This window comes from Astatotilapia calliptera, chromosome 5, assembly GCF_900246225.1.
Source record: "Astatotilapia calliptera chromosome 5, fAstCal1.2, whole genome shotgun sequence".
In the NCBI taxonomy this organism is placed as follows: domain Eukaryota; kingdom Metazoa; phylum Chordata; class Actinopteri; order Cichliformes; family Cichlidae; genus Astatotilapia; species Astatotilapia calliptera.
In genome coordinates, this window is record NC_039306.1 from 5054442 (window position 1) to 5072873 (window position 18432).

The 18432-nt window shown below is 40.4% G+C and overlaps 1 protein-coding gene across 1 annotated transcript; it reads right to left on the reverse strand.

The window, feature by feature from the left end:
• Nucleotides 1-755: 755 nt before the first annotated feature.
• Nucleotides 756-11649, reverse strand: fam210b (family with sequence similarity 210 member B). The gene is made up of 3 exons (XM_026166820.1): nucleotides 10908-11649; nucleotides 4481-4674; nucleotides 756-1598 (listed from the first exon to the last, which is right to left on the reverse strand). The coding sequence occupies exons 1-3, from the start codon at nucleotides 11409-11411 to the stop codon at nucleotides 1382-1384; spliced, it is 915 nt and encodes a 304-aa protein (XP_026022605.1). The 5' UTR covers nucleotides 11412-11649; the 3' UTR covers nucleotides 756-1381.
• Between the last annotated feature and the right edge of the window lie 6783 nt (nucleotides 11650-18432).

Sequence of the window (18432 nt, forward strand, 5' to 3'; positions counted from 1 at the left end):
CTTCATCTCTCTAACCATGAATTACTGCGTCAGTGTGGTGTGGCATGGAAGCGATCGGTGCCGAGGGGTTTTTGAAGCCCAAGTTTCTTCACAGGACCCTTCAGCTTCAGAGTGAGTTTTCCTTTGTTTGGGTTTACTACTCCCAAGAGTCTCTGTGGGGTTCAGGTCAGGTGAGTGGGCAGACACAACAATAGATGATCAGCAAACTATTTTGAAGACCATCAAGATCCCAGAATTCAAGGTGTTTTAAGTCCAGTGTCTCCATCTGTGATAATCTGGGCTTCCACGTCTTCTGATGGTGATTTCCAAATTACAAAACAGCTCTAATAAAATTAGTTATTAATCAAAAGTGTTCATAATTACAAAGGGATTAGATTTGAACATCAGCAAAGCCAGTGAGACATGCGAGACTCATCCGAGGGTAAAGGTGGTGTACAAGGAGCGGTCTCTGTTCATTTGGCAGATTGAGCTTAAACTTTGTTATTATTGTTATTACTTTTTACAATCAGTACTCTGGTTTTTGCATTGCACAGGAAGAAAACAACTTTCAGTGCTGGAAATTTCACATTAGGGCTCTAAATAAGAAAGCAACTGTAAATTAGAGGTTATATAATCAAACTGCACTCAGTAGCACTACAGTTCTTTCTGCTCATTGTTCTGTTTAAATATGAACAGAGCTGCCAGAGGATATGGTAAGATGATATGTGTGAAGGTGATGTGGTATTGTTCAACAGCAACACAAAACAACCCAAATATAAAAGAGAAATTCTCTTTAATTAAATACTCAAATCAGGAAACACAAATGATTCAACATTCTTCATCCAAAGTTTGCAATGAGCTTCACTTGTATTAGTGACGTTGCAGTTACTGCTTCTGTTCTTGTATTTGGGGGGAAAACTGTAAGAAAGGAAAAAAAGGAACAAAGCCTCCAGAAAGACTGAAGGGATCGGAAATGGATGCCAAGAGAGAGAGAAGGCAAACGGCAAAAAGGAGGACTAAAAAGTAAGGTGAGAAGGAAGGTAAAGATGAGCAGAGAGGGTTGCAAGCAAAACACCAGAACATGGCCGAGTCAGCTGCTGGAGAACGGTGCAGAAGAGATTAGCTTAATCTGACAGTTTAATTAAAAATAACACAATCCCTGTTCACTCTTCTGATTTCAAATAAATATTTGATACATTTAAGTCCTTATGTTTGATGAGCCAAAGACTTCAAACCACAGTAAAGCATTTGATCACTTCGATCTGTTATAGCGATAAATGACGAGGGAACCTGAATTCACAAATGTGAAGGTGTTTCAGTTTGAAGCCAGATGAATAAAGATTTACAGGCATTAGGCCATTAAAGAGGTTTGTTACTCAATGAGGCAGCAGAGGAGGGGCCATCAGGGTGCAGGTGTGGGAGGTTTGAAGAGTCCAGTCTTTCTGAAGTAGCGCACAATTAGAGGCACAGACACCAGAGTGATGCTCATGCGAACAGGAGCGAAGAGCTTGTGAATGGCGTAGGCCAGGACGAATGTGCTGGTTCCAGCGGCCATCTTGGACTGAACGAACGCCTCGCTGAAGCCCAGTTTGCACAATATGGCAGTCATGTCGATCCCACTGGGAACACAAATAACAGGAAATCTGTAAGTTGGGACCAGAAGGTGTTTGTGTGTATATACACAGTTAGGTCCACAGTACTCTTTATGTGTGCCTCTGCAAAACACTACAAATGGATTTTAAATCAGTCCCGTCTCCCTCCCTTCCCTCCCACCGTGTCGCAGCAGATGGCTGCCTCTCCCTGAGTCTGCTTCTGCCAGAGGTTTCTTCTTGTTAAAAGGGAGTTTTTCCTTCCCACTGTCACCAAGAGCTTGCTTGTAGTTGTTGGGTTTTTTGCTGTTTCTCTGTGTGTTTTTGTTTTGTTTCTGTCTTTACCTTACAATATAAAGCGCCTTGATGCGACAGGTGCTGTTATTTGGCGCTATATAAATAAAATTGAAAATGATTGAACCAATTAGACTTTAAGCTTTAATATTGTGATTTTTACCAAATTATTGCATTAACTGTTTAAGTATTAAGCCATTTATTTATACAGTCCCACATTTTGGGGGTTCAAAAACTACTTTAACCTTGACTAACCTTTAATTCCAAAATCATCCACTTTAGTTGTCTTTTATGGTTGCAGGACTTCCAGCGTTGCTGGCCGTTGCATTGTTTCTATTTAAGAATGCACATGATTGCTGATTTGATCAATCTAACATTTTGGCTCTGTCTGAGAGGTTTACTTAGATTTTGATTATGTGAGTAGCTACCAAATGCAATTTAACAGTATTTAAATTAATAGCCTATATATTAGTTGATAGCTATCGAATAGTACACCATGGACAATGGAGGAACAAGCTCTCTATGAAAGCTGGCTATGAAACTGCTCGTCAGCAAACTGTCCGATTACTTTTGACCATTTCAAAATAAGAAGCAGTCCTACAATTAAAGCTGAGGGTTTGTACTTCAATCACACATCTTGATTGTTTGATTTGTGCACAGAGGCAAAGATACAGAGAAATGTGTCTTTGTCCAAATGCATCCAAAAACGTTTTAATCACATGAGTGAAAATAGTCCACTACACACACACACACACACACACACACACACACACACACACACACACACACACACCCCAATATATTGGGCCATGCAGCACATTTGCATTATCATCATAATCCTTTAAATAAAGAATGACGTGATGACCATGTTTGCTATATATACATTTTTCTTATGTTTTTAATGGTATGTTTACGTGTTACTGTAAGGTGACCTTGAGGGTCTGAAATAAATGAAATGTTGTATTATTATTATTATTATTATTATTATTATTATTATTATTATTATTATTATTATGTGATTGATTTTTCAATGTAAAAATGAATTAAAATATAATTAAATACATATATTAAAAATATTTTTAGGATTTTCTTCTGCAGCATTAGTATTGAATTAGCATAGACCAGAAATAATATGATGTAACATCTTTTTAAAACTGGTTTCCTCATTGCCTGTTGCATAAAGTTGTAATTCATCTTGATCTCCACTAGGGGGGACTGTTTACAATAGAGAATTTATTGTTTTTGTTTTTTTAACTTCACGTCTTCTTAACTTGAAGCTATTAGCACATGACTTCTGATCTGCCTTTAAAAGGCTACAGGCACCACTGCCTTCATGAGAAAAGTTTTGATATAGTTTTGCAATTTTGACCCGACCTACTTTGGGAAGCAAATATGCAAAGAATGTGCCAACATGAGTCAGTCATTACAGCACACAGTCACACACAGTTTGAGTCAGCTATATAAAGCGATCTGTCTGCACTCTGGCTGCTGTGTGCTGAGCACACAGCCCTGTATTAGCACACCACATGCCTGAGCGCTGTGGCTGCACAGTGATAATGCACAACAGTTGCAGAGTCATTTTTCAGTTCAAGGGTCATTATCAGCTACAGAAGGAAATCTCCAAGCTCTCAGATTATATCTGTCAGGCCTCTCTGGTATTCGTGCCTCTGGCCAGACAGAAAATTGTTGAGCTGATAAAGTAGGGGTGTGTTGTGCTGTTTGACTTTTAACCGTCTATGACTGTCAACAGACAGAACGCAAGGACTTTATATTTTGCAAGTCACACAACAACAAATCCTTGAAAGATGAGTAAATTAAACTTGAGCATGAATTTGTCTGCATCCAGCGCCAATGTAATAAGGCTGACTGTCTATACTTTGCTATTATCTCGTGAATTGGTCCCATTTACTGCCAATCTATGTTCCTCATTGCAAAAGCACATAAAAAAAAAAAAAAAAAAAAACTGTTTTCGCTTCAGTTAATGATTTCCTACATTGTCCCAAATGGCTGCGAGAGGATTTCAGAAAATGTGGTATTCAGCTGTGGATCAATGAGGACTGTTGTTTCACAGTCAATAGAAAGCAGAAAATCCTCTAGTATAAAGACTTCTCCATAAATCTGATTAGTGTTTGGTGCATCTACAAAGACTCTATTCTTTGAGGACCCATTACTGTCGAGCAATGAAACACGATGTTCATTTTTTTTGCCCCACATCAGATTTTAGTGTCGCTACTACATGACATTGTTACATTTTTGTGATTAATTGTTGGGAATTGTTTTTTGGAGAAATGTCAAAACTGTCTCTGCCTTTTCTTTAGAATAGTAAATATCTTTTAGACTCTAAAAGGTGGCTGTAATGGGATACTTTCACCATAGATTGAAACATAGTAGCTTTAGTAGCTCCCTTTGCTTAGGCATCAGTAAGAAGGGAAAAACAGATCACTTTAAAAGTGTTGAGGTATTCTTTGTAGATTTTCTCTAAGGTGTAAAACTGTTTTAAGTATATGAGGTGACTTAAACTTCCACTTGTAAGTCAATTTTATCAGTCTTTAACCTCATCTCTGTAAATCTTAAATGTAAACGCCAATGCCTCGTGCAGTGACCGGACATTTTGTTACCTGGATACTAGCATGTAGAACATTCCCAGAGACATGAGAGAGATCCCGATGTGAAAGGAAACTCCCACTGCTCCATATTCCTTGAAGACTTTCTTAAGCTGCTGGGTTTTGTTGGGTTTCCCTCCCTCTGGCTCTCTGTCCTCCAGGCTCTTCTCCGATGACGTAGTAGAAGCCTCCTTTAAAGTCTGAACATCCTGTACAAAAACATGAGACGCACAACATGAAACAGGAGGATGGACTCTGATACCGTCTCTGTTGCTATAGGAAGCAACAACAAAGACGGTGGCTGCAAGGCAAAAAAGAGAAGACGCTTGCCATGAATTAAAATGAAGTTATTTCATTTTCCATTCAAATACAACTGCAGATCACTTTGATATGAGTATTATGACATCAAGCACAACAAAGCCAAAGAGCACAATCACTGGCAACACATGGAACTGTGGAATTGACTAGTGCTGTGGATCTATACACAGTATCTGCAGATAACTGAACTGCTTTACTAAACAGGTGTGTAAAAGTTTGGAAGCCGAATTCATAAAAACAAAAAGAAGAAAGAAGAACACAATACAACTACACAACATCACCTCCATCTTTCCACCATTGCTGTTGTGCTGTCAGCACGTTTAACTTGTGTATGTAATTACAGAGTAATGTTGCTTAGCTGGTTAGCTACCGGGAGCTGTGGTTGTAGTGCCTGGTTTTAACATGCTGGTCTTATTGCAACGTTCAAAGCATCTAGGTGAAAGGTTACTGTAAATACATCAAAATAACTTTCCTTAGTGAGCCTGAACTCTGCACAAACAGTCGTATCTTGGAAATGATGTTGACATGCCATATTTGTTTTGTTAGGACAGATATAGAAACGAAAGTACTATTATAATGTGGAGCAAGCTGGTCAAACAAAGACGATTTTTATGACCCTCCTATTCAAGGAGCAGCCGAGTCAGCTGATTAAACACAGGCTGCTGCGTCTGCGTTGTTTAAGTGAATCACATTATCACTCTCCCTCTCACACACTTAATGTCAGTCACTTTGTGCTACACAAAGAGCCTCTCACACACGTCGGGTTGCGTTTGTGAGCCCAGACACGCACCACTCCAAGATGAACAAGCACCAGACACAGTCCAGCTGCCCGACACGTAACAGGGAGCAGGCAGGTCACTCAGTGTGTGTGAAGCAGATTAGTAAACTGCAACACACAATAACGACATTCAGGCCACAGCGGACGGCAGACTGCAGCAGAGCAGCGACGGCGGACACTTGAGAACGCCTGCATTTGGAAACAGTATGTAAATAAACAACCCTCCATCTGGCCTTATGGCTAAGGCCGTAATGGTTTTATATCAGTAAGAGCTTCAACAGATGGTCAAAAAGAAACAATTTTCTTGTTGTGAAATAAGTTTTCAACCTTTATTTTGAATCAATGTTTAAGTACATCATTTGAATCTATAGGAAAAAAAAAAGCTTTCTTTTAAAAAAAAAATATATTAAAATAAATAAAGTCTGCGAGTAGTTTTCAGCTTTTAGTAAATGGATTGTGTGAATGTGTTTACTGAACACGAATGAACTCACTTACACACCTTAGAAATGGTTCAGTTTACTGAAATCTTAAGCCATCAAAGCACAAAAGCCCAGAATTTGCACAACACTGTCACCAGTGCTACCACCGAGGCCCGGCTGTTTGCAAGCATCTCTGGGCTGTTGCTGCAGCTTTGCATATCCATGAGAGCAGTGTTCTTGGTGGATATCTGATGGAGCAGAAATCCAGAGAATGCCTTAAACCGTATTTGTGCCATTCTTGTGGCAGCTCCCCAACCTGCAGTCGTTTCAGCAGGACTATGCCCGAGCCCACACTGCAAGAGTGGCCCGGGGCTTTCTAGATCAGGGGGTCTTTGATGAATAAATCAATAAATCTTTTTTTTTTGGTATCGGTTCTGGTTTTATTTTGTTGTATTTATCCGCGACAAAAGGCTGGTCCGTGCAAATATTGTCTGACAAACTGGTCCATAGCAAAAAAAGGTTGGGGACCGCTGGCTTAGAGTACTAATCGGGTGGAACCAGATAATCTTCCACGGCACACCTATGTGCCGCGGCACAGTGGTTGGAAAACACTGTTCTAGAGGAAGCCATACCTTGTATTAAACATCTTATATATGCGTATATTGCAGTATTGGTTTGTTTCATTTACAGCCGTCGTCATATCGAAACATCAGGACTCAAAACTGAAACCTGCATGAAATTAGAAATCAACGATCAAGTTGTTCATTTAATCAGAAACATAAAAAAATCCTGAGCATGGCATGCTTTTTCCACTTTCGACTATTTGTTCAGACATGTAATGATACAGGTGTGTTTACACGGAGAATCTGTGTCAACCTACTTTTCTCTCCACACAGAAAACTCATGAGGCTTTTATAACACATTGATAGAACGGATTTGAGTAAAACTAAAATAATAAAAATAAGTGTCTTGTTTGCTGTAACAGTTACAAATAATTCCATGTAAAAGCATCTTGGTCTTTAGAACTACTTACTGCGTTACTATGAGCCCTGTACATTATTATACTGTAAGTTCAAGTAGTATACTAAAATTATCAATCATCTGAGTGACAGCACTGCTCCACAAAACAAAGACAAGAGTTGCATGAAGGCTGGGACTCCTTGTTGGAATAATAAAGAACAGCTGACTTTCACAGCTTTAGCGTTTTTAAAAAGGCACACCCCGAAGCCAAAAGCTGTCTAAGAAACTATTGTGAGTGTTGCACACCCTGTTATCATAATGCATACATTATTAAAAATTTCTTCTAATTTAAAGTATTTTCTCCCTATTTATACTGGACTAAATGGGAGACTAAATGGAGCAGCTTAGTATTAGATGACTTGGGGCTATTGTGACCAGTGGTTACTCAAATATCTTCTCTGCTGAAGAGGAAACTTGATCTTCCTCTGGAGGAACACACACACACAACAGGAAATACCTCCCGGGTGCATTCAGCTATTTTTTCACCATGTTCAAAAAAGACTGCTTATTGTGCCACTAAGCTTGACGTGTTTATGTAGCTAGCTGTCCAGCTAGCAGCTAAGCAATAATCTAAAGTAAATCCTGCAGGGATGTGGATGTGTGTGCTTTTATATGGAGTTTGAATGGTCTTTGAGACATCTGCAAATGTGACATGTTTGGTTGTTTTTAAAAATTAGGACCGTTAGAGGCAACGGAAGGCCATTCATTGCTATGTGTGACATTTAGCCTTTACATACAGTAACTTCCATTCATGTCCCTTTCTGCTTTTTAGGCTGCATTGAGACTACGCTTGCAGACTCTCTTTGTGGGTTTTAGTCAGCCACTTAATCAAGAAAGCAGTAACAATGGTGAAGAAGGGAAGATGGGGGGGGGAAACAGGCTTATCTTTTCTCTTGGCTACAATTTGTCTTGCTAAATTTTGGCCCAAGCTCCTGGATGAAGCCACACGCTTGGCAATACATTCACCGGGCTGCCAACAATGGACAATGGCAGAGTCCGGGGTGGGTGAGGGAGCAGGCCTTTGCTTTTCAGAGGCAAGAAAGGCCAAGCTAAAAGTAAAGGAAGGCAACGCTGTGGGAGGGTCATGTGAGCGAGCAGCTAAAGGGAGTTGTGCCAGGGAGGGTGTATAGGAGGGGAACAGTGGGACTGCTGTGTCTGATAACAGCTTTTCAGAGGCATGAAAACACATGTGACATGCAAGCAAGGACAAAGAGACACTCACATGCAATGCACAGGGCTGTCAGATTCTCACAGCACGATTATTGTGGCCATAAAAACTGACGAATACTACACTGCCACAATTTCTACGGAAATGTTTTAATACATACTGAAAATGCATCTTTAGCTTTTAATGCATCTCGTCTCACATTAGCAAGTGCGTCTGTGACCATAACTCTGCAAAACTTTGACTGTTTTGACCCAGCCAATCAATATATCACATCGGTTCCTTTAGGTAATTGATAGGCTATTTTATTACAACACTCTAAAGGGGTTCCGTCCCTGCTTTGTGACTCATTTTGGTGCTTACGAAGTAAATGAAGGAGGGTTAAAGAGAAAGGAAGCCACCTAAATCGCAGTCAAGGAGAGAAAACTCAAAGACAAAGTGGAAAAGCAAATCAGTGAGCTGGCTTTATACACTGTATTGCCAAAAATATTCACACCCATCCAAATCATTGAATCCAGGTGTTCCAATCAATTCCTTAGCCCCAGGTGTAGAAGACTCATGAAGCACCTACTCATACAAATGTTTGTAGAAGCAGTCTGCATAAAGATCTCACGATCTGGTGATGTTGTGCCATGGTACCGTGATAGCATACCACCTGTGCAAGTCCAGTTGTGAGAGTTCCTTACTATTAAATATTCCACAGTCAACTGTTAGTGGTATTATAACGGAGTGGAAATGATGGGGAATGTTGGGAACATTAGCAACTCGGCTGCAACGTGGTAAAAATCACAGAGCAGGGTCAGCAGGTGCTAAGGTGCACAGTGCACAGCGATCGCCAACTTTCTTCAGAGTCGATCGCTCCAGACTTCATTTGGCCTTCAGATTAGCTCAAGAACAGAGTGTAGAGAGCTACATGGTCGACCAGCTGCATCCAAGCCTTACATCACCAAGCATGGTGCAAAGCATTGGATAAAGCAGTGTAAAACACACCATCACCATGTTTTCTGGAGGTGACGAAACACACCTCTCCGTCTGGCAATCCAATGGACGAGTCTGGGTTTCATGGTTGCCAGGAGACCAGTACTTGTCTGAGTGCATTGTGCCAAGTGTAAAGTTTGGTGGAGGGGGGATAACATACTAACCTTATTTCATCTTTTGGATGTGACACTTTAAAACACCACTAAAACCATACACACCATACAGCAGGAGAGAAACAGTAAAACAGGAACTCTCTCTCTCATTAGAGACTGAAGTAGAACCCAGAAAGTGCCTGCTAGGTGTCCTTGAAACAAAGTTACACTCAAGCAGGTTCCTGTAGGTGTGTGTTTCATTTAGGGAACTACAGTTTATACAGCCGTTTACATGTCTTAGGGAGCGTTGCTTTAAATGTGAAATGACTTGACTCCACAGAGAGCTACATGAAAAATGATCATCGATGCAGGGTTCCCAAAGCCCTGTAGTCCATTCCTATTAGTCTGCTATCAGTTTTCCACCCATGAAAGCCTGTTTACTGTTGAGTTGCATTGTGGGTAATATAGGCATCAGATTTTGAAAAACATCAGGCTCTGAGAGCCTATTTCTGAGTTAAAGGGAAAACAGTATTAAATGCTGCATCAAATCTAATCACTTTCTCTCAACCTGAATCCAATTCTTCTGCTTCACAAAATAAAACAGTGTGGTGATTTACTTGTATTAGCTTCTTGCTAATAAAAGGTTCATATTTTATCGAGTTTTATGAGAATGTAAGTGCATACCAATCAGAAGATGACGTGTAAGTGAACAAAGATCTACACCATATGTCAAGTGGACACGACATCCTTTAAGGATTTTATTCTCTTTGTGTCCAGATCAAACTGAATGCCATTCCCATCCCATGTAAGGGTAACGTTGCAACCTGGTTATTTCCCTTATACATTTGTCAGCCTCAACTAACTGTTTAAGTTTTTAAACTAAAAAGTCAAAGAGAAGAAAAAGCATCATTTAAATCTGTCCAAAAACAAATTCTCATATATGAGAACCTTAAACTGATAAATGATTCTTTATCAGGACAGATCCTTGCATGCGTTTGTTTGCTGCTCTTCTAATAAACTAGTGAGATGTTGAACAAGGTAAAAAGCAAGGCAGCATGTTCTTGAGATCTTGGCATGCCCACTGTAGCACTGTAGGTGTGTCCATGTGCTACTGAGTCACCTAAAAATGATGGTAATGTAATCCAGCGTGACCTGTTACACAGCGCACGGTAATAACCTGCCCTGTGCCCACACACCTTCAGCTCTTTTAGCATCACGGATGCTGACTCGCACAACCACCCACCGAGAGCACGTGCAAGGCGAAGTTTAAAAGTGCTCAGATGTTTGGTGAGAGTGACTCAGCGCCACTCACACACCGTGGGAGCACGCTCGCTGTTGACACTGCAAAGTGTGATCCAACATGCTCTGAAAATGACACATGTGCTGCTTCGAGTACAGGTTTGTCGAAGTCATGTCAATTATACATGCACCACCGTGGATTCACTGCAAAGGCAGGCGGCCCACATAGCTGTGCGCGTCGTGTAGTGTTGTATAACAAGCAGGCTCGCTCACATGAGGGCTGTTATGCAAAAAGAAAAGCAGCTCGTCTGCTATTTTGCATAATTCATAAACATGTTTTGAATCTGTTGCTTGTGGGTGATAGAGGCCAGGACGGTGTGCTCGCCGGTTGATCTCTAAAACGTGCTGTGCTCGTGTTAAAGGTTGAAATTACCCCTTTGTCGTCGTCAGTCTGCTCCTCGTTCTTCTTAGTGGCAGCCTGTGTGGATGAAGATCTGGTCTGCATGGTCCTAGTGGAGCAGCGGCGACTGGAAACGTCCCAGTTACCCGTAAACAAAACATTACCCGCCGGGTCCCCCCTGCTGTTTGGGCGCCGGTGTGTGAAAACCAGCGGCTGCCTGAGGATTGTACATTCAGCGCTTTCACGGCGCACAGCTACAGCGGCCACCCAGTCCAAATGCGCCCAGTCCGTGCTGGTTACAAACGTAGACGATGTGTCCCAGTTCTGGATGAGTTCCGGGTGCTGTTTACCCAGGTGCACGGAGGGCAGATAGACACGCCTGACGGATGCGCAGGAAAACCGGTGTCGCTGAAACGAGTGGTCCGTGCGCAGCGTCAAAGTAACATCCTTCAGCTTGCTTGCTTTGGCTCGCAGCAGAGACGAACCCGGTGACTTGAAAGCCAGATCCAGAGCCGCTGCTGTGCGACACAAAAGCATTATCGACGGCACTCACAAGAGCTCAGTGTCTCCAAAAAACCAAAGCAGCAAAAAAAACTAAAAAATTTTTTTTTTTAAAATAACCTCATAAAGCGACTCGGTTGTGCCGGGCAACTAATTACGGGCATAAGCAGCTGTAAACATGCTGCCCTGTGCCCTCCTGTATCCCTCCGGTCCTCTTGTTGACCGATTATCAGCAACAGCCAATGAGGGCTTACGCGCAACCGCAGATAGTAAAGCCTGAAGTGAAGGGAGGGGGTACTTAAAGGTATAACCGTGCTCATTCATGTAATTGAGTCGTACGACTTCAAAGGCTGACGTGCGTGTGTGTTTTAAATTCAGGTTACTGAAACTGAAACTTTAAATTATTTATAGAATTTAGTTCGGTTTTTTGCGAGGCCTGAAACTGTTTTAAATACATTGGTATATATATACCAATGTATATATATATATATATATATATATATATATACACACACACACACATATTATAACGAAACATTTATTTCGTTCTCTGGGACAACGTAAACACACACTGTTAATAGGAATGGGACTTACATACTCCCATAAAAAAAACACCGTTCTCGTATAAAATCAAGTGGAAATATCAATAAAAAAATGTTTCACATTTTAATGGAATCCATCCATTAAACCAAAAATGCTCAGCTCCAGGTGATGTGAATGCAATTGTGTGTACATATGGAGACAACATTATTTCTGAAAATATATTTGAAACATTCAGAAATAAAATAACCAGGAAGAAAAAAAATTAAAAAAAAATTAAAAATTATAATCCAATGTAATCTCATATTAAAACCATAAAGTCTTCCTTTATAAGATTACACACTTTGACACTCAAGTGTTTCTTGGAAGTCCTTACTATAAAAGTGTTCACTAAACTGTGTACTAGACCTCTGTGCAGAAAACTATCATGTTTTATGTCCTAATAACAGCAGCTATAGTGGCAGAACAGTTGGATTACAATTCAACTGTAACCCTCTCAGTGTGCTCTGTCAGATAACCCACCTAGCACAAACTGCACTCGTTATTATTATCTGAGATCAGTGGTGTCATGTTAGAGACAGATAAGGCTGTAGCCAAAGGGCAGCAGAATGAAGAGAGGACAGGAAATGTAAATGTTAAAGCTACAGCAGGTAGAAATCCAGAAAACAAAGCCTGAATTTGAAAATGGACTGTCCTTCTCCACCTCTGCACATATACTGTATATAAAATAGTCCGTTAGTTACTTAGACCTTCATTCTTATGAATGCCAGCAGGGGGTGAATCCTCTAGTTGCAAAGAGAAGTTAGACTCTACAGACGGCTGAGAAAATTACCTGACTTCTCACTTGATTTACAACCTCAGTAAACATTTTCCTGATGAGTCTAGGCTCCCAACAGTTACTTCAAAGTCCTCTTTTAGTTTTTAAAGTATACATTAAGTACATTAAGATTGTGAACATTAATAACATTAACTGGTATCACCACCAAATGGACACTCGGTAATAGTCAGGTCCACCCCTCACTTATGACGTCTGCTCCAAAACCCAAGGTGGACATGACCAAAATTGCCAGCAGTGAGTGGGTTTCTTTCTTCCCATGAGAGTCACGTTCATCTCTCCTTGTCGTGTTTAATCCATTGCACTGCAGCATCTCACATCTTTCCTGTTTGTATCAGTCTTCATTGTACACTGCTCACCTCATCTGCTCTGCAAAGACCAAGATCTCCTGTCACTGCTTAGTTCTAAGTTCTAATGACATGTATTAGTCTACTTTCCTCTTAAACCACTTGAATTATAATATGCTGAAAGGATTACATACTTACATTATAAAACACAGTTATAAAAAAATGTTGTTTTTGTAATTTTCTTCTTCTCTGCTTTAAAATTGCACGTAAATTTCAACAACAGTGCAAAAACAGACGTCAATATAAGTATATCCTGAAGAAGGAAGTGGTGAAAACGACCAGATCAGAAACTAAAGCCGCTTTAGTTTTAAAATGTAAATCATACTTCCTTAAATATTCCAGTGTTATCAGAGAATGCTGATGTATGCACTCAATATTTAGTCATGTGCTGAATACTCTATGGTAATGAGGGGAATGTATTCTGCTGACTTTTCTAAAAGAAGTAAACTGTGTCGTTACACCTTCACACAGTGAACGGCAGATATAGACACGTGAGAGAGTGTGGGAGGAAAGATAAAGAGGGTGGGATGCTGGCAGGAAATCCTGAAAAAAAATGACAATGAAGCTGTGACGGCTCTGACCTTTTCTGAGCACAGCCACAAACTCGACACGTGGGCTGAGTTTAAAATGGCAATTAAGTTTAAAATTGAAGTCACGGTTGTGTTTTTGGTCCTATATCCTTTTAGCACCTACGAATAAATAAGACAGTGCTGAATGTTTGCCTCCCACAGACAGCGTTAACTCAAGTTTCCTCTAGTTAAATGGAAAAAAACTGCCCTGAACTTCTATTAATACATGAATTTATGTATTTTTACATCCACGGAGCTCAAGTTGACGTGAAAATTTTGCTTTGTAGTTTTAGGTCAGAAGACATTCAAGTTTAATGCATGAGCACATTTTAAATGGTCGTTCATTAAGCTCTAACTGGTCCTTACATACAGATTAGTTGGAAACTAAATATTTATACTAATTAAGTGCAAGGTGTAACTGTGTAGCTAATTAAAAACATTAGCTTTAAATGATGTGCATCACACATTAAACAGAACATGGTCTACACAACCTGAAACCTGATAAATGTTGTTTAAGCCTAAATTTAACAGAACATTTGAACACTGGTATTTACCTACTATCTACTGTTTGTGGTACAAGTGGCGAATTTGAAATTCTTCATTCTAATTGGAAGAAGGAAGTGGAAGATTTATTTGGCTGAATTCATTATCTTGGATAAAATGGCCTTAAATATCTCAAAAAACCTAAGAAGGATAACTTAGTTTTGGGGTAAACTGTTCATGGCGGATTAATCCAGAATATAAAGCATAAGGGTAATCCATATATAAGTATACATATATATAATATGTATGTATGTGTACAGGTTTACTATTTGGAGTAACCTGAAAAGTGAAAGTTGCACCTGACTTTCACTTTTAAATAAATTTAGCTGCTTTTTAATTTGGTGGTTTTCCTACTCTGAAAGTCAGTGGTTTGTTCAACTTTCTAGGTTATTCATCTCGTTTAAGGTCACAATGTTACAAGTGTGACCTCGATTCCAATACAAAGCACGCTTTGAGCTGTACTTGCATGCTGCTTGCACAGGATAAACAACACTGAAGTATTTGTAGGATGTATATTTGTGTGGATGCCGAAAGATGAGCATCCGTTCTCAGACTGGGAGGCCCGGGTTCAAATCCTGCTTATGGCAACATTTCTTTCAAATAACAGTTAAACTTTTTAAACTCTTTTCAGCAGAAATTCTGCTCATTCACCTCTTTTCAGCGCAATGTTCTGCTTTCCATCTTTTCTGCAGAAATTCTTCTCATTCAACTCTTTTCAGCAAAATTTTCAGCTTTTTCACCTCTTATCAGCACAAATCTCAGCTGTTTTCAGAAAAAAAAACTCTCTTGAGCAGAAATTCGGCTGATTCACCCCTTTTCTGCAAAGTTTTTAGCCTTTTCACCTCTTATCAGCACAATTCTCAGCAGCTTCTGCTCATTTCAGCAGAATTGTCAGTCTCTCCACCTCTTCTTTGTGAGAATGAGTTTGGCTCAGTGAGATGAGTAGCTGCCTTGAGACCAGAAGGGCCAGGTTCAAATCCTGCTCAGGGCAGCATTTTTTTTCAATTTTTTCAGCTTTTTTCAACAGACATCTTCAGCGTTAAGGCATCCACACTGCATTTTCGCAGGAAATGCAAATTTTTCTAGTTACTTTGATTGTTGCATATAGTAACTGTTTTGCTTTTTTAGTAGACCAGTGTTCCCTTTTCCAATGAGTAAAAAAAGAGCTGTGGTTTAGTCATAGCTTCTAGGTTGGTGTGGCTTCTGCTTTTATATTATCTGTATGTTACCAAATACTCTCTGCTATTTCATAATCACTTATCTGCAGATGGATCTGACTGCTTTCATGACCGAGCCAACTGAAGCCGCAGCAAACACGTACCTTTACTCATCATTACATAGAGTGCTTTCCACTGTTTCAAATTATTTTGACTTTGAGTCGTTTATTTAACTGCAGATGAACGTGTTGCATGTTCTTTAAATTCTGGGCAACAGGACTGAGACTGAATCCAACATCAAAGGTTGGACATATCCACCAACGCCTGTCCAGCACTGGGTCATTGGCTCTCTGTTGGCAGACACTTTCAGTTAAAGGAAGGAAATGTTGCTGCACGTCGAAAGACTTTGGAAACCAGTAAGTCAGGTTTATTGAAACAAAGCGTGAGGTTTTGGACACTGCAGCATTTCCTCAAGTTAATGTTTAAATTATATGATGCCTTCTCTGCTGTTGGTGTGTTTCGTGACATGGAATCAATATTGATAGGATTTTATTGGTAAAATGCCATTATTCATTCTGCTTGTTTGATTCTTTATTAAATCCGTTAATGACACCTCACGCCAAAATAAAGAGGCTTCAAAGGTTTTCAGCATAATCAGCATAAATAGATATCTGCATGCGAAACTGCAGTATCTGTAGGCAGGGGATAAAAATTTGGTACCTGAAACTTTCTGGTTTCCATTTGTAGTGTGTGCTTTATGAAGTAGTCAGATTAGCATGCATGCAAAGTCTGTGTAAAGAGCAAAACAGCGGTTGCATAAGCCAAAAGTCAATCTCAAACCCACTGTTTATTCTCTTTGTTGCCTATGCAAGAAAAGGAAAGTTTTGAGCGACACAAAGTGATATTCAGGGATTTATTCATTCACGGACTTGGTGAATTTGTGTGTGTTGACATGAAGATTGAGCTAAATGCTAATTCAATAGCTGGGACCGCGTCCTCGTTTAGGTTTGATAGTGTTTCTAGTAGATAATGGCAGACGGCTGGAGCGTGAATTGAGGCTGCGGTTTGTGGAAGGCCGCTCCACCGGGCAGATCCCCATCTACTAATGAGAAGTGAATGAATTGCAAAAGGGAGGGAAGGTGGGGCATGACAACGAGGACAAACAGCTTGTAGTTGGGCGGGGGGTTATATATAGGAAAGAACTGGAAGGGGCATGTATCGAGGAGGGATCCCACTCTGAAATTTCAGGTAAATTATCCTAAATATTGGCATTAAAATTCTTTCACATTCAGTTTTATTCTTATAAGCCAAAGCACCAGAGAAATAATAAAAACTAATGCAGTACAGCTACAGTATAATTTGTGGTTTGTTGCTTTCATAATGTTTTAAGTGAATAAAGACAACCTGATGGTATTCAATAACTTCAGGGCCTAAGATGTAACTGTGTGCCAAGCTTGTTTAGTTTGGTGAACTCTGATCGCGGAGGAGGAATTTGCTGTCAAAACAAACAAATGGAGATTTCATTACAGTCAGATGCCCTCAGAGTAAAATGAAAGTGTAAGATTTCATGGCAGCTCATCCAAAGGTTCACATGTCAGCACATGCCAGCATCCTTGGTGTGCCAGAAGAAAAGTCATCTGGAGTCCTTGAATATCACTTGATCATTTCAAGGCAGTCCATTTCACATGTGGTCAAGCATCTAAGTAATCAATAAGGTCTTATGTAGAGCCCAGTTTCATCACTCAGAACCGCTTTATATGATCATTAAAGTGATACTTCAGTACTGAAATGCTGCATCATGCTTGAAAATGAGTTGCTGCCTTCGATCGGCCTGTTATCTATCAACATTGCTGAGACAGAATGGCATCCACTTATTGACTTAGACATTTTAAATTCAGGTCAGATAACCCACTGAAGCCCTGTTAGGTCCAATGGACCCTGGGAATAAGAAGAGGTTCTGACCCAGTAAGCCGTCTCTCCGTCCATCCATTCTTTTTGTGCAGCTCTTCTATCAGTCTTGGCTGGACGCTCAGTAGCTATGGCGTCCTCCCAGTGGAGGCCCATTTTAAAGCTGTCATCCACCCTTCCTTTGCATACTTTTTCTCCTTTTAGTGCAAAAACCTCTTCATTGATCCCATGGACTATTCAGCTCCTGCCACTGGTTCATTTTCTTGCTTTATGGACCACATTCCTGCTTGGTTCCCAGTGCTTTTTATCAGCATCCTCCATTTATGTGGCCAGCCGAGTGGTCAGTATGTGTCTGTATGCTCTTTCTGGAACCGATCCACTTTGCCCTCCACAGTGAAGAGGACTGAAGGACCTGGACCACAGCCAGCTGGCCTCCAGTTAGTACAGCCAGGGCACAATAGCAAAGCCAGGCAACACAGAGGAGGCCAATGTTGTCCAAATCATGCGTTTTCCAGCACCATTGTCCTCGCCTCTGTTTATATGCCTTAGACATAGTGACTGTGCCCAAATCAAAGAATGATTTCTGCAAACATTTGCTTAGCACACTTAAAGGACTGTAAGATGACTTAAATGTTTGCACTGATTGGCCTTCTCAGCGGCTCATGGAGTGAAAAACAAACTATTAGTACAAACACTACATAATTTGCCTAGTTTAGGAGCATGTATATATGTTAATGTAATAGTTTACACACTCACCAGCCACTTTATTAGTTACACTGTGCTAGTACCTGCTTGGGCCCTCTTCACACAGCTGCTGCAGATTTGTCGGCTGCACATTAATGATGCGACTCATGTTCCATCACATCTCAAAGTGCTCTACTGGATTGAGATCCGGTGACAGCATCGTGTTCAAGAAGCTAGTTTGAGATGATGAGAGCTTTGTGACATGCCGTTCCATCTTGCTGGATGCAGTCATCAGCAGATGATGGATGTGCTATGGTCATAAAGGGATGGACACGGTCAACAATAATATTCAGACTGTGGCATTTTAAATATGCTCATTCGATACTAGGGGGACCAGACGCATCACACCACCATCAGCAGCCTGAGCTGCTGATACAAGGCAGGATGGATCCATCTGAATTTAAATCACTGTTG

Bases quoted from the DNA above. Each gene is read 5' to 3' on its own strand.
- fam210b (XM_026166820.1), bottom strand. From the start codon at position 11,411: ATGCTTTTGTGTCGCACAGCAGCGGCTCTGGATCTGGCTTTCAAGTCA. The intron at 4,675-10,907 runs GTAATTTCAACC...GTTTTTGTACAG, and splicing joins AGACTGACGACGACAAAGGG to GATGTTCAGACTTTAAAGGA. The intron at 1,599-4,480 runs GTAACAAAATGT...TTGTGTTCCCAG, and splicing joins TTCTACATGCTAGTATCCAG to TGGGATCGACATGACTGCCA.